At 28.4% G+C, this 23,684-nt stretch overlaps 1 protein-coding gene across 15 annotated transcripts in view; it reads left to right on the top strand.

Annotated features, from left to right (window-relative positions):
• The window catches only part of Unc-115a (actin binding LIM protein Uncoordinated 115a), a 430,063-nt gene that overhangs the window by 357,265 nt on the left and 49,114 nt on the right, over positions 1 to 23,684 (top strand). For 13 of the 15 annotated variants that reach the window (XR_012755285.1, XR_012755284.1, XM_075357657.1 and 10 more), the window contains 2 exons: positions 1,471 to 1,657; positions 17,347 to 17,463. Coding sequence is in view for 13 of the 15 variants with exons in the window: in XM_075357657.1 (XP_075213772.1) it covers positions 1,471 to 1,657; positions 17,347 to 17,463 (304 nt within the window). In the remaining 2 variants the exon portion in view is untranslated. The remainder of the gene's footprint in view (positions 1 to 1,470; positions 1,658 to 17,346; positions 17,464 to 23,684) is intronic. The other 2 variants (XM_075357624.1, XM_075357631.1) reach the window with 1 other exon arrangement.

The following is a 23,684-nucleotide window of genomic DNA, read 5'->3' as shown; positions in this document are numbered from 1 at the left end:
TTTCGTAATTTCACCGATCTCCATGTTTTGTTTTGCCTCGTTTCTTCGTTAAGTTATTCTTCAAATTCTATATTACATCTCTGTGGAAAGTGTTTCAATCACTACAAACTGCCAATTCTATAGACGCCGAATCTTCTCGAGCTGCTGATTACAATTTCATCGATGCAGAATTTCTCCAAACTCGTTGCTACATATTTGAGACGCCACGTCCTGCTCAACCTCTAAACCACGTCTCACCCCTGCATTCCTGATACACCACTGCAGGCTACACCCAGGATACTGTATGTATTCATTTACCTTCATTCACGAGTTCGTCTCTTGCTAATATTTGTGTGCTACAGGCAAGTTCAATTTTCATTATTTATTACGTTAAACAGTTATTTTATCATTAAAATTTGTGGAACATTCAGTTCATCATACCTTATGCCTTTCAAGTTTAGTTTAAAAAACCATTTACTCACTTAAGTACAGTTACAACAGGTGACTTATATAAGGTTGTGTCATTGTTCAGCTGCAACCTATTTTACGTGCTTTATTATTGCAATTTGTTGTCATGATAATTAACTCTATAATTTAATCTTGTAACTTGTTAATCGCCGAGATTAATCCTTTTCTACTCATGAACTGTATTCATAATACTGCTCTAAAATTAACCTAAAGCAAGTTACTCCTGATGTGCAGTTATGTTTTAGGACTTCTTTGTAATTTTATATTTTCAAGAAAGCTTACTACTAAGTGAACTCTATTTATATGTTTATTTATTTCAATTTGATTATTGTAATTAACTTTTTTTGTACTAGAATATTATTGTGGCCTTTTTTCTACATTAAACTAGAATTACATGTTTGAATTATTTAATGCCAAGTTTGTTGTTCATAAATCAGGAAAGGCCAGTGCCAATAATTAAGATTTACTGTAATTTATTTTTATAAGTTAATGACATTTTTTCATTGCTAATTTTTCAATATTACAGCATTTGTCAGTAATGCAATAGTTTTCCAGTCATACTATGTTTATTGATGTTTTGTTTTTCCAAGTATATAATTGTAAATCTCATTTTAATATTATTATTACTGATATGCTGATTTCAGTTGATATTTCTTATGTGAAATTAAGTTATGTTTATTTCCTAATTTCATTTAATTTAAGGTTATGATTTAACATAAGTTCAGTTGTTCTACATAATTAAAGTCCGATTTCTTTTGGCAAATACGAGCTGTGTGTTTTTTGTTAACTTTACCCAACAGGTACTGTTTCACTAATATTTTAACTTAAGTATTTGGTCGTAGTTTCTTAAAACTATTCTTCTTAGAAGTGATGTAAAACTTTTTGATGAAATAATTGTTCTTTGTAGCATGTAGTAGATGTTATGTGTGGAAAAAGCTGAGTAGCTTTCTCATTTATAGACTGATTGATAGTCCTGTATTATTATTTTTTAATATAAAAATTAATTAATGTTTTGTTTGGCAGAAAGAGGAACAAGAGCTTAGCAAAATAGCTTCTGGTATAGGCAAGGTATTTTTGCAAAATGTTCGAGAGAGGGAAAAGATTCGAGCTTGGAAACAACAGCATTTAGATCCAAGAAATGCTTCTAGGACTCCTTCAGCTGCTAAGGAGCCTGCTTATAGATTACGCTATCAGTCCCCTGTCAATGCATGTAAGTAAACTTGATGATCTGTTATTATTGCTTGTTGATATGGTGATTGGTAATAGCTCTTTTCTATTTTATTTAATACTGATACATTGAAATGTATAGTTCTTTTTTTGTAAAAATTGTTTTAAAAAAAAGCAGGTTTCAATGTTTAAATATTACAAAGTTTTAGTTACTTCACTGAATAAATTTTAGTTCAAGCGTTAATAATTTATGCAGCTATTTCTTTTATGAGTAACTTTAGTTAAATAATTGCAGAATATTCATATGTTTATAAAAAACAATAATATTTTTTACTATTTGTTAAGAATTAAATGATAGAAAACTCATCTTACATTGTAAAAAAATATTAATCCATTAGCTGCATTATTTATTTAATATATTTCTAAATTTAATTCTTTACGTATTAGTCAGCTAATAATTATTCTGTAATTTTTTTAAATAAAGTTATTGAAGAAGTTATTTAAAAAAAAATTATATTCCTTTTTTTCCATACTGATCACATTTACATTGACCTGCATTTTAATTTATATTTGAGTTTTTCTAGTGATGTGTGAAGTACTTTGTCATTGTATAAATATATTAGACCCAAATTTTTGTGATTTTTAAAAAAATTAAGAATTCTTATATACGTAAACGTAAAAATTAATTTGTGTGTTCTTATAAAAGCATACATCGTTTAAAAGAGTAAAAAAAAATTGTTATTTGATTCTTGTATGATTTCAAATTACTATGTAAAAATATTCAGATTAATGACGAATATGTCATATTTAATAATAATTTTAAAGAAATATCAGTATGTTTAACTGTAGAACCAGGCGTTGTTAGATTTTTTCAAGTAGCAGGTAAAATTGAAATAATTATTACTTTTTAAAAATTATTACATGTCATTCCAGGTAACTATATATATATATATATATATTTATAAATTATACATCAAACAGTTCAAAAAATTATCTATTTAAATTTAAACTTAAAATAAATTTTATTACCAAATCTTTTTAATATTTTGTTCTTGCTAACATCTTTTCCTGGACTTAAATAAAATTCCTAATAGTTTTATAGCATAAATATGAATCATAAATATATATAATATATATCATATTAATTTGTTATATGAAGCCTTTTGAAACTATTATTCAAGCTCCTTAAATACTTTAAAAGTTATTGCCAAAATAATAATTACGTTTTATGTTAAAAACTTTGTTCAGAAATGATACTATTATATGTATAATAATGCTTATTTCATTATAATACTGTATTTATTGATCATTATTTTGTAAATATTTATTATTAATTCACTTAGTCTTAATAATAAATTTTAAATCTGATTACAACTATAAAAACTTAATTTTTATGTGCTTAGTCAATATCTTAAAATCAAACTGACAGAAAAAATATTAAATTAAGTAAGGCAATTATAAAAACTTTACCTTTAGACTGCTATACTAAACAAAATAAAGAAAGAAAGTTATAAGATTAAACAAATAACTTAGCATTTTATGAGGCAGCAGTTGCAAATAAATTGAAAAAGTTTTCTAATATTTATAAAGAATTAGTATTTATAATTTTTGTATTTTATAATTTGTTACAAAAAAATAAAATAGAAAGAACTCAATAGAAATTGTATATAAAATAAGCATGATTTTCTAATTCAAATAATGCATTCTTTGTCAAAATTAAAAAGTATATTTTAATGTTAAAAATGGAAAACAAAGATTAAAGAAAAATATGATTTTTAATATTGCTGCTTAAGGTACATTAATATATATATATATATTTTTTTTCTCCCCATTAATTATTGGTTCTAGGATTTAAGTATATTGATATTTTTGTTTGTATGACAAAAATCAGTAAAACTGGTAATTTAATAAATTACTTGTTTTTTTAAATTTATGTGTAAAATTTTGTTTAGGAATTGTGTATTTCATAATTTTCATGTAAATAAATTTTCTTACTGTAGTTTTAGAAACAATTCTATATTTGAGTAGTGTATGGTAGTGTCGATTTATGTCTATTATTTTAGTGTTATAGTGTATTTTGCGAATATCTTTGCTTTACTTTTTGTTGATAATTAATTTGACTTGATTTTAACGTATTTAGTTATTCTTTTTTTATTATTTTATTTTTTTATAATCATAGTGATGAGGTTTTGTAAATGTTCATATTAGTTTAATTTGGTTGATCTGTCGTTATACAATTATAGTTTACATAAGTTCTATAAAGTTGAGAAAAGGTAGGCTTGATATATTTTAATTGAAATTACTAAAACAAGGCTCAACTCACTGATAGCAGAGAAATACTAAATGTATCTCTCTCCTAAGTACTTGATATCTTGTTTTGATTGTACATTTTTAGAGATGAGACATATTTAAATAGATTAATTTATATAATTGTATTGTTTTAAATATATGATGTATATAAAAACTTGATTTAAATGACTTCCATGTTGTCTCTTGTCCAAAAATAATACATTTGATTTGTTTGTATAGCTTTCGATTAATTTTGGCCGAAAAGTCACTATGATATGAGTGTTTACTTGCTGTCATTAACTAGATCTTGTATTGATTTTCATTTTATTGCAGAAATGCGATCTGTTCTTATGTTGTTCTTGAAGTGCATGTTTTTTCTTTCTAGCTGTGCCTTTAATTTTTTAGGAATAATAAAAATATTTCTCTTTTTTTTATTAAAAGATCTTTTATTTGTTAGTTCTATTGCTATGTATGTTGCATTTAGCTAAAGGGGCTTTGAAATGACTTAGCAGAACAGTTTAATTAATTGAATTTGTTAAATATAATTAAATTGAATTAAAAAGAGTTACTATAAGTACTCCATCCAAAAATCCACTCTTATTGAGTGAGGTAAGTTATCATTCTCAATGGAAAGTTTGTTTCTTTTTTTAACAAGTTTTATTTCTCTATAATACTACTATAAATTTCCTTGCATTTTAAACATCCTTCTGCCTCTGCGTGCAGCCTTCCCAAAACAATTTATATATATATATAAATATATATATATATATATTATGGCAGTGATCTGGGAAAGATAGTAACCTGCAGCTGAACAATTTGTTGGTCATGCAACACCTAGAACATTTAGGAAATACCATCCTGGAAATTAGAGGGTGTAAAATAAACAAAATGTCAAAGCCAATTTTTATTAACTGGTTTCTGTAGGTAGTTGAAATTTAAGAATGCTGGGTATAGATTACTCTGAATGCTTTTGAAATTTTTTTATTAGCTAATTAAAACCTTAGCAGTCAGTCTTACTTAAAAAAAAAAAATTGGTAGTAAATAAGACAGTAAACATCCAAATAATAAGATGGTACTATATCTGGTACATATCAGGGACCAGAATCATTTTATAAATGAAAGGGTGCGAGTTAAGGTATATCTAGGTGAGTTAAATATCTTAAAATAACCTAAAGTGATGCTATTTGGATTTATTAGTGAATATTCTCTGTAGTAGGTGATACTGTTTAAAATAAAAAAAATTAATATTATTGATATAGTAAAAAATCTAGGATAATAATTTTTAATATTTGGTTTCAGTAGCTTCTTGTGATCTTGTAATCACAAGAAATGCAAACTTGGGATCAATAACATTTAAAAATGGGTTTTTTTAAGTTTATTATGTATATTTACTTTTATAATAATTATTTTTAGATCAATCTGACTTAGTTTTTTTAATGAATTTTAAAGGACTTTGCACTAGATTGGTATGACACTCTCCAACCACTGCTCATAAAGTGACAGTTCATTGTTTATATGTGATGTCACTTTTCATTAAATGAAAATTTAAATATTTTTTAAAAATAATTTTGTGAGAAGTTTTAAATATGTGTAAATTTAATATTTTATAGAACAACTGATACATTAAATTTTTCTTTCTTAAATTGCAAAAATTGTTTTAATACAGTTTTGAAATTTATAATTTTTAAGGAAGATTATTTTTCAATTTTCAAAGTTTTTGTGAAAATTACATTGACTCAATAAAAAGTTATGGAAAAGTATATTATACATAACAATAAACAGACTAAAATTTAAAAGATTGTATTAACTGTTTTACATAAATAAAATAAAATTCGGTTTTGAAATTTTGTAAAGTAATGGTAATACCTATCATGCTAAAGTAATGCTTTTTTATTTGACCTAGGCTGTTAAAAATCAATTCAAATGAAAGCGAATCAATTTTTGATAAATAATTTGCTGATTTATGTTTTAAATTGATTACTATTTAAGGTTTTACTAAAAATAATGGTATTATAAGAAATCTATCATTTTCAGACAAATGTTACTAAAAGATGTTAAAAAGAATCTGCTATAATTTTATAACATTATATATACTAGTATGGATACATTTAATATATTTATTATCATTGTAAATATAACAGTAAATAATATAAACATTTATTGTTGTGCTGTAGTCATTTTTTATACTACAATGATTTCACTGCACCTGAAAAAGCCCCATAAATAATACCCAGGAAAATTGGATATGAACTATAAGATAAAATTCAAAGGTCATAATCATATTTAGTATAGTGGTTCCCACCAGTCTAAACTTAACCTAAGAATTTTATTTTTGGCTTACAATTAATATCATTTGATATTAAAACTGATAAAGAAGTGTAATATACTCATGTTATGGTTTAACATTAAATTATATTTTTGTGTAAACCGATAATTTCCATAAATCAATCGGCGACAACAAAAATATTTTTATTGCATCATGAACATCAAGATGCAGAAAAAGTATTTCACTCTTCCATCACTGTGCAATACTTGGTGATGAATGGGTGTATTAAACTCTGTAATTTAAAATATTAAATTTTAGAATAAGTCTTCAGTCGTTTGACTGGTTTAAAGCAGCTCTCCGAGATTCCCTATCTAGTGTCAGTTGTTTCATTTCAGTATACCCACTACATCTTAAGATCTCTTAACAATTTGTTTTACATATTCCAAATGTTGCTTGCCTGCACAATTTTTTCTTCTACCTGTCCCTCCAATATTAAAGCGACTATTCCAGGATGCGTTAATGTGTGGCTTATAAGTTTTTCTTCTTTTAACTATATTTTTTTAAGTGCTTCTTTCTTTATCAGTTTGCTGCAACTCTTCATTTGTCACTTCATCCATCTGATTTTTAACATTCTCCTATAGCACCACATTTCAAAGCTTCTAATCTTTTCTTCTCAGGTTCTCCCAATCGTCCAAGTTTTACTTCCATATAAAGCTACACTCCAAACATAAATTTTCAGAATGTTTTCCTGATATCTAAATTAATTTTTGATGTTAACAAATTATATTTCTGACAGAAGGCTCGTTTCACCTGTGCTATTTGGAATTTTATATCGCTCCTGCTTCGAACATCTTTAGTAATTCTGCTTCCCAAATAACAAAATTCTTCTACCTTTATAATCTTTACTCGTACTATTTTTATATTTAGTGGTCCATCTGCATTATTTCTACTACGTTTCATTACTTTTGTTTTGTTTTTATTTATTTTCATGCGATAGTTCTTGTGTAGGATTTCATTCATGCCGTTCATTGTTTCTTCTAAATCTTTTTTATTCTCAGCTAGAATTAGTATATCATCAGCAAATCATAGCATCTTTATCTTTTCACCTTGTACTGTTATTCTGGGTATAAATTGTTCTTTAGCATCATAAACTGCTAGTTCTTTGTAAATTATTAAAAGTAACAGGGATAGGTCCATCCTTGTCAGACTCCCTTTTTTATCACGGCTTCTTTCGTATGTTCTTCAATTATTACTGTTGCTGTTTGGTTCCTCTAAATGTTAGCAATTGTTCTTCTATCTCTTTACTAGAACCCTAAATTTTAGAAAATGCTGAGCATTTTATTTCAGTCTATGTTATCAAATGATCTTTCTTAAGCCTATAAATGCCATGTATGTTGGGTTTTTCTTTATTCTTCCTTCTACTATTAATGTGAATGCTGAAATTACTCCCTTGTCTCTATACTTTTCCTGAAACCAAATTGGTCTTCTCCTAACACTTCTTCCACTCTCCAGTTTTAAACCCCAGTCTACATTTCATTATTACTAAATTATGGTTGCTATCAATGTCTGCTCCTGGATATGCTTTGCAGTTGACGAGTTGATTTTTACAAATTTGCTCAACCATGATATAATCCATTTGATACCTTGTAGAATCGCCCACATGGAAAAATCCATGTGCATATTCTTCTATTATGATTTTTAAACTGGGTGTTGGCTGTTACTAAATTATACTTTGTGCAAAACTCAATAAGTCGATCTCCTCTTTCATTTCTTTTGTTCAGTCCATATTAACCCACAATATTTCCTTCCTTGCCTTTTCTGATTTTGTATTCCAATTAACAACTATTACTAAATTTTTGTCACCTTTTATGTGTTTAACTGCTTCATCAATTTCATTGTGTACAGCCTCTACATCATCATCATCATCATAGGCACTTACTGGCATATAGACATTAACAATCATTGTCGGTTTAGGTTTTGATTTTATCTTGATTACAATAATTCTATTACTATGCTTTTTGAAATACTCTACTCTCTTCTTGCTCATTACAAAACCTACTCCTGCCTGCCCTTTATTTGATGCCGAGTTAATTATTCTAAAATCACCTGAACAAAAGTTTTCCTCTTCCCACCGAACCTCGCTAACTCCTACTTCGTCTACATTTAACCTATCCATTTCTCTCTTTAAATCTTCTAACCTACCAACCTTTTTTAGGCTAACATTATATGCTCCGACTTGTAAAATGTTATTTTTCTAATTTTCTGGTGACCCCTTCCTTAGCAGTCCACACCTGGAGATCCGAACGAGGGACTAGTTTACCTTCAGAATATTTTACCAAGAAAGTTGCCTCCATCTTTGTTATGTGAAAATGCAGTGGGCTAGATTTTCTTGGAAAAAAAAATAGCTGTAGTTTTCCATTACTTTCAGCTGTGCAGTACTCAGAATCTTGAATGATGTTGATATGGCTGTTTAAGTTAATCTTGACCTTCGCCCTTAATAGCTACTGAAAGAGCTGCTGCCCTCTTTTAGGAATCATTCTTAGTCTCTCAACAGATACCACTCTGATATGGTTGCATCTTCGATCCAGCTATTTTGTATCGCTGAGCACTCAAGCTCCCTCCCCATTGGCAAGGTCTCATGATTCATAGAGTGGGTGTGGTGGTTAACTGCTCCTATTATTAAAAATTAATTTTTCAATGATACTGAAATATTATATTACTTTTTAGTGATAATATTCTAGGAGCACTGAAAAAAAAAAATTGTGATATAAAGTGAAATAAGTCTTATTTTTCATGTCAATAAGTAGATTGATAAACTGTACCAAAAATGTTACATTGTTTACTTGTTTATTACTGATATTACCTTCTTCCACTCTTAAACTATCTACTTGCTAACCATCCAAATTTTATGGTGTAATAATTACTTAGGATATACATTTTTTCAGATAAATTCTGTGAAAGAAGTGTAGTTTTTATTATGAAAATATTTTCTTTATTTTTCTGGTGAAAATTTGTTGTTTAGATATTCTAATTAAAGAATATCTTTATTATTTTATTATGTATACATTGTAAATAATTAATTAAACATTTGCTTAAACTGCATGCTCTATTAAAGATTTCTCCTTCTAGTAAATATATTTTTGTGTTATAGATTTGTTTATGTTTGTATAAAAGATCAGGTAATATCTCAAACTTTACTGCTTGTGTATTATTTTTACTGAATAGAATAGATGGGAAGGTCAGATGTTCCTAACTGTGCTTTGTGCATTGATATTTTTTAATAGTTGTACTATTCTCTATACTGTGAGTGTTTTTGGCTAGTGAAGTGTCTTTTTATTTATATTATTAGTAATTTAAGAAAATATACTTTATTACTATTATTTAATAATTGCTTTGTATGTCAAATGTTGTTTTGAAAGTCATTTCTTTAGAAAAATGGTGTGATAAGTTGTGTGTTTGTTTTTGTTTCAATTAGTTTGTTCATTTAAAAAAGAATCCCTATTGCTGGTGTTGCATGAAGAAATATTCATTAAATTTTGGCAGTCTGTAAAACAACTAGCTCTGGTTGTAGAGTCTTTTTTATATCTATTTTAAAAAAGACCTTTTTCAACTGTCATGTATGTTTTAACAAATTTGTTGTCAATCAAAGTGAAAACTTATTAATGGAAGCCTTACAAAAACAGGATTAATTTTGTTAAATAGTTTGTTTCTTTATCGTGTGATCATCATATGTGTCAGGGTAGAGGAAAGTATATAAAAAACGTATTCAAGATCTGATTATAAAATAACTGAACCTATTTTTTGGATTATTGAACCTTTTCTTCCTCAAAATATTTATTTGTTGATGGTGTATCAACTGTTAGAATCGGGTTTACCTTATTGACATTTCCACTATTGATACATTCATAAATCATAATTCAAGTAAATGTTTGACAATCTGGTATTTATATCCAACATAACAATCTATCCCAGTGGTGTCACAGGAAGTTCTTTGGGATTGTGGTAATATATTTTTATAATTCCCCTCTTTCCATGTCAGAAAAAAACAATGTATATAAATGCACTATATTAAGTTTGTAGAAATATATGACAGATTATCATTTTGTATAATTTGCTGTATTTTTCATTTATATATATTGTACTAATTTATCTCATTCTTTACATTTTTTATTATTAGGTATTTCATAGAAATACATTTTTTTATCTTTTGTACTTTTGACCATTTATTTTTTGTTTTTCTTTATGCTGTTATCTAAGGAAGGCATTTTTTATGTTCTACATGCAGATTTCTTTTTTTTTCATAGTTAATCCATTTTTAAACAAAAATATATTACTTGAAATTCATTAGCATTAATAAATACACCCAACAGGATTGCACATAGATCCCGTAATGTAGTTTTAAAGAAATTGATTAAATAATTTAAACTAAATTATGGAAAAATGTATAAGATAAAAATAACTATAATAAATAAGATTATAAATGAAATGAAATGAAAAAATTCATGATGAAAGAAAAAATTAGTAATAATAGTAACTAAAATTCAGGGTGATTCAAAGAAATTGGAAATTTAAAAAAAATTAAATAACGTTAATGAAAAATAGAAAATGAATTTTATTTCATGTAATTGTACAAATGTTGCCATTTTAGGATACATACATTTTAGTTTATTTTTTAACGATGACATCTTGCAGGTGACCTCTTCTACATAAACACTCATGGTTTAACTCTTCGTTAAATTGTTCATGGTTTGACATAACATCTCAACTGGAATTTCCGCAATTGCTTCTCGGATCTTTGCCTTCAGTTCTTCTGTTGTAGCAGGTCTACTGTGGAACGCTTTGTTTTTAAGGCGACCCAACAAAAAGTAATTGCAAGCTGAGAGATCAGGTGATCTGGGAGGCCATCTAATGTCACCATTTTGTGAAATGACAAGTCCAAACAATCGGTGTACAGCTGCCATCGATATTCATGCAGTATGTGACGTTGCTCCGTCTTGTTGAAACCAGGCTGTGTTAAGAATTGGTGGAAATCTCTTTTGTTGTTCCACAACAAAGGTTTCAAGCATGGCTATGTAATGAGCCGACGTCACTGTAATCGCAAGACCATTGTCATCCTCAAAAAAATAAGGGCCTATAACACCGTAAGATGACATAGCACACCACACGGTCACTTTCTGGCTGTGCAACGGACGCTGGTGTAGCTGCGTAGGAATATCTTGTGCCCAGTATCTGAAATTTTGCTTGTTAACAAATCCACTGAGGTAGATATGCGCTTCGTCTGACATCCACAGTTCGTGAACAAACTCTTTGTTATCATTTATCTTCTGAAGCATTACATTACAGAATTGTGCTCGCACAACTGCATCGTTCGGTTGCAGTTCCTGGATGATCTGCAACTTGTATGGATAGTATTGCAAGTCCTTTACTAACATTCTTTGAACACTTGAACTATTCAATTGTAAAGATGCTGAGAGACGACGGATTGACCGATGTGGACTTTGTGTGACAGCATCTTGTAAAGCTTGAAAATTCTGTGCTGTATAGACGGTTCTCTCACGGGGCCTGGAGGTTTCTTTTTCATTGCCGAACCAGTTTCCTCAAAATTAGATATCCATGTTTTAATTGCATGTGCTGATGGAACACGGTCGTGCCACCCCAGATTAAAATGACGGCGAAATTCTCTACACGCTCCCTCCACACTGTCATTGTTTTTGTAAAACGCTTTGATAGCAAATGCATGTTGTGCACCACTCCAAGGATCCATGACAACTAAATGGCAGGTTAGGTTAGAGAGGCTAGCTCCACTTATCAAGTGGTACCAATCGCCCACGGCTACCAACACAACTTTCAAAATTTCCTGTTTCTTTGAATCACCCTGTATTACTAAAATGTTAAAAATTAAAATAACAATAAAATAATGTTCTAATAATATTTCATGTTGTTAATTAATTTGAGAGTTCAGGACTGCTTTTAGAGGGCAGAAATTAATTCAGAATGATTTTTATGCATAATTTACTATTTTATTCATTGTGCATAAAATAAAACTTACTGTAATAATTTAAAACATGAAGTGGAATCCACTTTAGATTAATTGATGTAGTAAGTTAAATTTTGTTGAAACTGTACATCTAACATTCAGTTGATGAAAATCTAAAAATGTAGATTAACTTTTGGTGTAAGGTAAAAATATAAACAACATAAAAATGGTTTGTATTTTAATAATTATTTAGTATTGCTGGTATCTGTTGTTGAAGTAAAGAATGGAGGCAAAATGACAGAACTTTTTCTAGACAGTTATGTTTCTAAGATGTATATGTAAATGAAGATTATGTAAGTTATGTTATTTAGTGTTGGACTGTTTGAAGTTGAAAAATTGGTTTTGGGGTTTAATTCATTTTCAGTATAACTGAAAGTTCTAATTATTTTATTTATTTAAATTCTAATAAAGATGTGTTGAGCACAAAGTGTTAAAAAAGAAAAGTTAAAAAAAGAAACAGAAATAAATTACTTTTGCACCACAAAATCATAATTTAGTCAGGTTAAATGAAACAAATCTTGTTGTTTCATGTATTGTATTAACAATATAAATCTTCATCCAAAAATTTTTTACTCTATACACTTTCAAATGTTCTCCCGTCATTTTTCTATCCTGCTCCAATCTGTTATGAAGATTTCATGTTACTGCTTGGATTATGTTGTTTGATATGGCTGTAACTGTTCTGTTATATTGAGATCTGGAGTTTGTTTCTTGGTTTCTTAATGTACACTTGAGACCCAGAGCAAGTAGTTACATTCTGAATAATGTGCCAGCCATCGAACATCTCCTATGTAAATTGCTTGACAATATTTAAAATAGTCCTCACGAATTGGTATGGCAGTAAGCCAGTGGTGTTGCACTGTCTTGCAGGAATCAGATTTCTTTCAGATTTATTCCATGATGATGCAGTTTCAATATCTCCATCTCTTAAATAGATGTCATTTTGTTAGTTTGCTTGTTCACTTTAAAGAAGTTAGAGCTTATCATCCCAGAATTTTCTACGTTGCACCAAACTGCAAGAAGGATGCATATTAATCAGATCAATAATGACAATTCTACTCTCTTATTGCAGTGGGTAAATAAAAAGTCACTTTGTTACTCATTATTAGAAAAATTTGTCGCGTAACAAGTTAAGAAAATTCTCAGAGAAAGCCATGTGATTTGTTTTGTCTCTTATCCTTGGCTGTTGCACTATTACAGTTTTATATATAGATAAAAGTTCAAATCCTTGTTTAGAATTCTTTTTACTCTGCCTCAGGATAAATTAAGGACAGAATTAAGTTTACTGGTTTTATTTTCTGGGGTTTTCATCATAGTGAGGATAAGACCTAGTGGTTCAATGTTGAAAAATTAATAAACACTGTATTAATTAATAAGAATTCTAAAAAATTCATATTTTCTGGTTTTTATGTTAAGATACATGTTTCTGTTTACTTTATCATAATTAATAAGGTATATTTTTAAAAGTGCTTTAGTTTTATAGTTTTAAATTAAACAGTAATTTTTTCTCCAATTGAAAAACTACTTAAAGAAGAATTTGTTTAATGTTTCTATTTAACTAGTTAATAGTTTTTATTATTAAAAATATTTTTTTATATTATTTATATAGAAAAGATGTTTTTTTTGTCTTCAGTCATTTGACTGGTTTGATGCAGCTCTCCAAGATTCCCTATCTAGTGCTAGTCGTTTCATTTCAGTATACCCTCTACATCCTACATCCCTAACAATTTGTTTTACATATTCCAAACGTGGCCTGCCTACACAGTTTTTTCCTTCTACCTGTCCTTCCAATATTAAAGCGACTATTCCAGGATGCCTTAGTATGTGGCCTGTAAGTCTGTCTCTTCTTTTAACTATATTTTTCCAAATGCTTCTTTCTTCATCTATTTGCCGCAATACCTCTTCATTTGTCACTTTATCCACCCATCTGATTTTTAACATTTTCCTGTAGCACCACATTTCAAAAGTTTCTAATCTTTTCTTCTCAGATACTCCGATTGTCCAAGTTTCACTTCCATATAAAGCGACACTCCAAACATACACTTTCAAAAATCTTTTCCTGACATTTAAATTAATTTTTGATGCAAACAAATTATATTTCTTACTGAAGGCTCATTTAGCTTATGCTATTCGGCATTTTATATCGCTCCTGCTTCGTCCATCTTTAGTAATTCTACTTCCCAAATAACAAAATTCTTCTACCTCCATAATCTATTTTCCTCCTATTTTCACATTCAGTGGTCCATCTTTGTTATTTCTACTATGTTTCATTACTTTTGTTTTGTTCTTGTTTATTTTCATGCGATAGTTCTTGCGTAGGACTTCATCTATGCCGTTCATTGTTTCTTCTAAATCCTTTTTACTCTCGCTAGAATTACTATATCATCAGCAAATCATAGCATCTTTATCTTTTCACCTTGTACTGTTACTCCGAATCTAAATTGTTCTTTAACATCATTAACTGCTAGTTCCATGTAAAGATTAAAAAGTAACGGAGATAGGGAACATCCTTGTCGGACACCCTTTCTTATTACGGCTTCTTTCTTATGTTCTTCAATTGTTACTGTTGCTGTTTGGTTCCTGTACATGTTAGCAATTGTTCTTCTATCTCTGTATTTGAACCCTAATTTTTTTAAAATGCTCAACATTTTATTCCAGTCTACATTATCGAATGCCTTTTCTAGGTCTATAAACGCCAAGTATGTTGGTTTGTTTTTCTTTAATCTTCCTTCTACTATTAATCTGAGGCCTAAAATTGCTTCCCTTGTCCCTATACTTTTCCTGAAACCAAATTGGTCTTCTCCTAACACTTCTTCCACTCTCCTCTCAATTCTTCTGTATAGAATTCTAGTTAAGATTTTTGATGCACGACTAGTTAAACTAATTGTTCTGTATTCTTCACATTTATCTGCCCCTGCTTTCTTTGGCATCATGACTATATCACTTTTTTGAAGTCTGACGGAAATTCCCCTTTTTCATAAATATTACACACCCGTTTGTATAATCTATCAATCGCTTCCTCACCTGCACTGCGCAGTAATTCTACAGGTATTCCGTCTATTCCAGGAGCCTTTCTGCCATTTAAATCTTTTAATGCTCTCTTAAATTCAGATCTCAGTATTGTTTCTCCCATTTCATCCTCCTCAACTTCCTCTTCTTCCTGTATAACACCATTTTCTAATTCATTTCCTCCATATAACTCTTCAATATATTCCACCCATCTATCGACTTTACCTTTCGTATTATATATTGGTGTACCATCTTTGTTTAACACATTATTAGATTTTAATTTATGTACCCCAAAATTTTCCTTAACTTTTCTGTATGCTTAGTCTATTTTACCAATGTTCATTTCTCTTTCAACTTCTGAACACGTTTCTTTAATCCACTCTTCTTTCGCCAGTTTGCACTTCCTGTTTATAGCATTTCTTATTTGCCGATAGTTCCTTTTACTTTCTTCATCTCTAGCATTCTTATATTTTCTACGTTCATCCATCAGCTGCAATATATCGTCTGAAACCCAAGGTTTTCTACCCGTTCTCTTTATTCCGCCCAAGTTTGCTTCTGCTGATTTAAGAATTTCCTTTTTAACATTCTCCCATTTCCAAAGATGGAAACCCCTATACTGTAATTTGTATTTGCTAAATTATTTGGACATGCCTGTAAATAAAATAAAGTATCATACAAATAAAGTTAATAAAGTTAGGTAAAATATTTATTTTTAAACAACTAGTACAATTTTTGTTGATGGAATTCTTGAAAGATTTCCATCAGCAAAGATTGATTTTTTTATTGGATGTAATGCACTATATATGGTTCAACATCAGGTTTCCAACATATGTACTCGATGTAACTTAAAGATCGATAGTTGAATTCAATACCTTATTCAGTGCAACTGTACAATTACTAAATATATAAACAAACAATAATATTTTTTTGAATGAGAGAAGGAACTTTACAGTGGTGCACCTGTCGCTAAAAAAGAACTTAAGTACAGCAAAGCTTCATCAAATCCCTTTTTAAAAATTAAATATTTTATTTTTTTTTTAAATAAATTTTTGAGCCTAGAAAGATCCATAATTCTCTTTTGTTAAAGACCCTGTCACTCTTAGGTGGCCTCAGAACATTATTCTGATTGTACATTATACGGAAAATACTTTTACATTGTATGTATAACTCTAAGAAAATCTGATTTTTAAGATAGTAGATGCTATTCAGTAATGCACAATTTGATCGGTAGAAATATTTTAATGCTGATGTTCACAATCGTGTTGCTTTGTTTACATCTTTAGATTTGAACCATTGTTCCTTAGAAAAAAAATCTTTTTTTATGTAATTTAAATACCTCTGTATATTAGAAATGAAAATGCTGCATTACTTAAAATATGTAATCATTAAATGTGGCATTTCAGGAATTAACTGGGCATTTTCATTCCTTCCTGATGATTTATTCATGGTTAAAATGTAAAATCACATTTTTCTTAACAGAATTTCTAAATAATTTTTAATGGTTTATTTTTTTAATCTTCTTTTCAGAATCAGTTAAACGGTCTTTTTAAATTGTAAACAGTTTTATAATACATTGTTTATGAGTATGTCTTTAATAATTTCTATATTTTTAAGTGTTACTTAAAAAGTTACTTAAAAAGCAAGCATGATTCAGCATGCTTGCTTTTCATTCAATTGGTGATGAGCAAGGGGTCTGACATTTTATTTATATCATCATAAAAACTAATAGTTAGTGCATCACCTTCCTGTTTTGATTGTATATTCAGTTCTATTATTATAGTAGAAATATTAAAAACACAAAAGTTTTGCTAATTTTTTTTTATCATAAAAAATGTTTTGTTCCTCGTAATTTTCTTCTTGTTGCATATACTATCTGCCTTATATTATTTATAGTTATGTTAGTCAATAAAATCTTGGTAGTCAGCATGCAGAAGTTGTGTAGTGGCTATTTCTCTGAATTCAGATCAGTAGTTTTCAGTTTACTTGCTAGAATCTGTTCCTTATTATGTCTTAATTTGCAATCTGTTACTCATATGAGTTGTCAGGCATGAGTATTTATTCTTATATGAATATTGCATCAAGTGTTCTATCATGACAGTGACAGAACATAACATTAATCGGTTATGTTTAGCCCCGTCGCGGAACCTGGATGCTCCACGACCGTGGGAAGAAGATGAGACACTTGATCGTAGTTCCAGTTACCGTTCATCTATGGGTCGTTCAGTAGGTGCCATTCCAAGCTACAATGGTAAGCATCCCTTTCATCGGCCATACACATTAATGTTATAATTTTATTTCATTCTTCCTTCATTATCTGTTTATTCTTTGCCTTTTTATTTTATTTATTTTGTTTTGTTTAATTCAAAAAGATTTTTTCTTACAACACAGAAATGTTTAAATTCTAATAATTTATGTGTAAGTGTTAGTGTATGGTTTTTATGTATCCGTATTGGTGTGTATTTGGCAAAGTTATATCAGATGATCAGCACAGTTCATTAAAAAATATTTTCTTCACATTTACATGTTGAAACAATTGTATTTTATTGATACATTCTTATTTCTTTCCTCACTAAACAGCTAATTGCTTTTGTAATTTTAATTTCAATTAATGTATAGTGTTAACTACTGATAGTGTTAATAAAACTTATCAGTAATATTACAATAATTTGTTAATGTAAATAAATTATTAAAAAGATAACTACCTGCATTAAGTTAATTAATATTTATGAAATTCTCAAGTCTTATGCCTAATTTTAACTTCTGATTTGCTTTAATGATAATGTTATTGAATTATTTTTTTGTTAATTAAATTATTATTAAGTTTCAATAAAAATAAGAAATGGATCAAATATATAGTAGACTTTCTTATCCAGTCTTTTGAAATAAATATTAAATCGTTAATCAGGAAATTTTGGTATGGCTAAAACATTCTGCCCAAATATCTCAAATGAGACCATGTAATCAAATGATAAAACATGTTTGACATGAATATAGTTAAACTTTTTTTTCTTTAAGTGTAACATTCCTTTTATAATTTTTTTTTCATTTCTTTTGGTATAAAGTTACACCTTCTTTTTGTGTCGCTGATTAAAAATAAGCTTGGAGTTGAATCTGGCAAGGATCTGAAAGTTTTTTACTAATCATTTATCTTTCTTACTGAAATACCTGCAGAGGCCTCCTACATAAATCTTAATTCTAAAAAAATAAATTAAACATTTCTACTCTTAGTGCTTTCAGATTTTTCAAGTGTTTACACATTTATAGTGTTTACGGCAGTGTACTTTGGAAGGGGAATGAAAGGAAAATTGCCTTCTCTTTGTCTGAGTTGCTCACAATTTAAAATTTCAATTGTAAAATATCTTACATCCATAAGGATTGCTAGAAATACTAGCAATATACAGGTATCCCACAAAGAATCAGAGAAACTTTCAGGACGTATTATACTGGTGAAAATAATGAAAAAAGTTCTATAAACATAGGTCTGGAAATGCTTTATTTTCAAGTTATGGCTAGCGAATGATTTTGCTCGCATTTCAACTCTTCTAATAAAAAGAAGCCTTACTGTAATTTTTGGGATCCAAATTAATGACTAAATTTGGTAGTTTCTCATGTAATTTGAGCTGGGAAATAGGATAAAACAGGTCCCAGAACTGTAACCCCAGTAGTTTTTAAGATATCGGATGTAAAACAAAATTTGGTGTCAAAAACCAAGTGTTTTTAGGTTTGTAGTTCAATAGCTTTGTTAAATGACTAATGACTAAACTAATGTATTGATGACAAAACTTGTAGAAAATTTAATTCTGAGAAAATTAATGTAAATACAACAAACAAAAACTAAATAAAAACTTGTTTTTTTAGCAGATAATTTTTAGTAATTTTTATTACATTTAGTGGAGGAAATAAAAATGGGCAGAAAATTTTCAACTTAATTATGGTGTGCAACCATAATGCTGGATTAATTGTCTGCAGTAACTCGATTGTTTGTTTTGTACTTTACAAATGAGGTGTCATTTTGTTTAAAATAAAATGCTTAATAAATTTTGTACTAAGTAAAAATTTGATCAAACAAATAATTACAATGGTATTAAAGATTAAAAAATTAAGATGGATACCATTTTGAAATTTTTGAATGTGACGTCAAAAGTTTTTATTTTGTAGAATAAGAAACCAGTCAGATTTGCCAAATTTAATTAAAGTAATTTTACCTGTTCCTGAGAAATAATTTTTTGGTGAAAATCACAAAATGGCATCCAGAAGGAGAACAAAGCAAAATAGGACTTAGGTAGATATGAATGTTTTTGCTCATTTTGGGTCCTGAATCAATACCTGAAGTTTAGGGAGTATGTCTTGGAACACTTTGTATATATTAAATGTATTACTTATTATGCCTATTTGATCCTTTGTCTGTATAATGTATTAGTTATGAATTTTTTTAACCACAAAGATAGTGTCTTTCACCTATTTTGTTGTTATTCATATTATAAGTCTATACAAAAAATTGGTCAAAAGTTAAACTGGATGTCCATGTTCAGAGGCAGACTGAACTATTAATTAAATTCTACCTGTATTATAACCTTGCTAGTTTATACAAGTCATCATAATTTTATTATATTTGGTAGTTCATTGGTTTACATTTATAACTAAATATATATTTTATATGTATTACTTTTCTAGACAATCTATTTCTCTATTTTGGTTTTTCTTTTCAAATTATTTTCCATACTGGTTATTTTGTGTTTTTTTTTTTATGTTCACCTACATTTTAAAATTGGTTCCACTTTTATATATTCTGCAATTTATTGATAATTATATGTTAAATTCTTCCTGTGTGTGTATTACATCTATTAGATTTTATTGTTACATATAAATTATACCCGCCTTTATTCTAAGTTTTAAAAATTAAAAAAAAGTGTTCATAGATTTAAAGCAACTGTCTACTATAATTTTAGTACTGAAGTTTTTATACAGTGACAATCAGTTATGATATAAAATATAAAATATTTTTAAACTTAACCAAGTGCATATTTCTGATGATGGACGAAGGTCCAAAAGCGCTTGAATAAATTTAAACACATTATGATTGTCGGTAAGTTGTATTTTCATTATTTATATTTTATATATAAAATACCAACGATGCTGTGTTGCTAAAATTTACCCTTAATTGTTTTAAAAACATAACTTCATGATAAATTTCTGTTGTTCAAGTTCCTGCAGTAGATTTAAAGTGGAGATGCTGCATTTTTATATTAAGGATGATCATTGGTCTTAGTTTCACTGAAAATCACCACTACCATTAACTTATTGTATAGTCACAAAACAGGAAACAGAATCACAGAAAGAGCATGGCCTTTTAGATCATACCAAGGCAGCACCACCTTCTCAGATTTAAAAGAAAATTGGAGATGAAGATTAGTGAAAATAGGTAATTGGAACGAAGGAATATACTTCATGTAAGAAAGAAGATGAGACCTTACCGTGAAATAAACAATCCATCCAGAGCTTTGAATACCCTTGTAGAAAATGGTTGTCTACTTTAGATTCGATCTCTGAGAGATACAGATAATTTAAACTGAGTAGAAGCAGCTCATTATTAATCATACATTTTATTTTTACTAATAAATGTATGTTACTATAACCTTTGATTTTCTCCCAAAAAATAAAAAATCATAAATTTAGATTAATGTTACTAAATTAATACCTTGCTCATTCCCGGAATTGGTAGAATGTAGAAGTATCAAACTTAACTATGAACTACGTAAGTAGACCCCTCTCTTCTGTAGGAATGTTACACTACTTAAAAAAAAAGTAATTAGCTGAAATATTAACAAGTGGGCTCTTTTTCCATAGGTTAACTCCTTTAATGTTTAATGTCATTTTATTCATGTGTAATTGGCTTTTTACCTCTCTAATAAATTTTACTCAATAAATTTTACTAATAAATTTTAAAAGCTTGTTTGATGATTTAAATTTTTGTAATTAGTTGACACTTTTCCTAATAGTAGTAATTTTTCTTGACAATAAATTTGATTTCTTGGAATTTTGATAATTCATTTTCTTTGATCTGATCTACAAGAGTGCATTTAAAGACTGAAAAATATGGAATCTACTTTATTTATGTGTGTGTGTGTGTGTATGCGTGCGTGTGCACACATGTATGTGTTAATTTAATAAGTAATTAAAAATAAGCAGTAGTTTGACATGTATGTTTTGGATAACAGGTTAGAAGTCTGTGTAAATAAAAATAAAAATGATAAAGTATGGAATTGATGTTAATTAAATAGAATAATTGATGTCTAAGTTAATTTTGTTTATAATTATGCTTAAGTAAATATTTGCTAATTATGCGTATCAAATATTCATAAGGTATATTTTGAATGTAGTTAACGTCTTGTAAAAAGTACTGTGAGATTGAATGGATAAGATGCTTCTGTGGGTTGTCGTCAGTTTTTTTTTTGCTAGGGGATGGATTTGTTTGTTTTTTTCATAATTCACACATTTTTAATTAGTCAGTTCAATTAAATGTTTTGTCTAGTTCCTTTAATAAAGTAAAAACTCTTGTAATATTAAAAATAAGGACTTTATTTGTAAAACTTGCACTATTTTATAATTAAGTATAGAGTTCACTAGAAATATGTAATAGACAGTTTAAAAAAATTGTATGTAAAAAATATGTTTGTTAGATATAATTATGTCAGTAATATATTAATAGAATTAAATGAATGTATTGTTCTGAAAAGTACTGTTATTAAACAAATAACTGTTTATTGAAAACTATTTGTAGTTTTTTAGCTGCAGTCTTCTTTTTTAGTTAACTAATACTTACTCTTCTTCAACTGCTTATTTTTAAAATTGAAAATATTTTCACTTTTATATTGCCTTCAAAAATTAAGGATTAAAAATTTTCATTGAAATAATTTTAAAAGGGTATTATTTATTAAAAAAAAATTATTTAAAAATCTTGAACATATTGGATAATGAGATAAATGGCATGTTCACAGTATAAAACTTGGCTTTTCTGAATAAAATTAGTCTTTATAGTACATTTAAAATGTTTTTCAGTCTTTATAATTTGGTTATTAGAGGTTTCATCCAGTGTTTAGTAAATCTTTGATATAATGCTGATTAAGATTCGGCTATTTTGCCATATTATTTAATAAATCTCATCAGATTTTTGTGAAATCTTAACTTCCATGTAATATGTTTAAAATGTGAGGCATTCCTGTACATCTAAATAATTTAAAAGGTGGCCTCTTCATTGATTGTTGTAAAATATTTATAAGGTTTTGATTAATCATTAAAAAAAAGGATACTACTAACTAAACCCTGTGTTGTATAAATTTGGTGATCTATGTAGCTGGTGTGCTATTTGGTGATTCTATGAAACTGGTTTTGACTTTAGTATTTGTTTTATTTTCCTCAACCAGTTTTCCTGGTGCTGCCGGGTCTGGTGTGTGTTTATAGGCAAATGGAATCACTGCTACTGGCTTACCAGGCTTGACAGCTGTAAATGTAGTACAGTATAGTGTAAATGTTCCGATAAACATGTAGTCTGGAACAGACTTAGGTCAACCACTCCTGAAATGTGTGATTAATTGAAATCCAACTACCAAAGAACACTGGTATCTGCAGTACTCACAGCATTCAAACCCATATGAAAAGCAGCTGCCTTTACAAGCACTTGAATCTTAGAACTCTCAACTTCAAAAACAGCTGATCTTGTGATGAGAGTTTAACCACCAGCCTATTCTGGCTGGTTCTGACTTTAGTATATTGTGCCTACTTACATCACAGTGCTACATCCTTAGATGTGGTTTCCATCAAATATTTTTGAGTCATCAGATCGTAAAGGATACTGTTTACTGCCTTGTCCAGTATTCAAATAAATTGAAATGGCAGTTTACTAAATGTTAAAATTCTACCCTGCATGTATTTATTCTGGCAAAGGGATTATTTGTGTGATATTTTTTAAGATGTTAAATTCATGACTTTGTGTAATAAAACTAAAGTTGTATTGAAATCTGTTTTTAAACTGTCTCATATTTCTTATTTAATCTTTATTTTAATTAAGAGGACTTACATATTATTTATTTTTGTAAAGTTTGTGCTTTATATATATTTTTATATATTAAGTAAAATTTTAACTGTATATTGCAAGCCTTTTAGATTTACGTTGCCTCTTTGTGATCTGTCTTCAAGGCACGGTAAGGACTGTGCAATGTTATGCATATGCCATTTAATGTCTTTATTTATGTTGCTTATTTTTTTTAATACTGTATTATACATTAAAAATTATGTAACTTGTAATTGGCTGGAATTTTTTGTGTCAAGATGTTTATGTTTGTTATAATGATTTTATTTTTTGCTTTTGCACTTTTTATGTAAAGGTTGATATGTAATGCACATGTTTAATTATCTATAAAAGGTATGATAGAAAAAAAGTGAATCAGTTGTACATAAAGTGAGTGGAAA

The sequence above is a fragment of the Lycorma delicatula genome, chromosome 1 (genome assembly GCF_047948215.1).
Source record: "Lycorma delicatula isolate Av1 chromosome 1, ASM4794821v1, whole genome shotgun sequence".
Classification (NCBI taxonomy): Eukaryota; Metazoa; Arthropoda; class Insecta; order Hemiptera; family Fulgoridae; genus Lycorma; species Lycorma delicatula.
The sequence above is the reverse complement of the archived record's forward strand: the minus strand, read 5'-3'. Positions and strand labels throughout refer to the sequence as shown.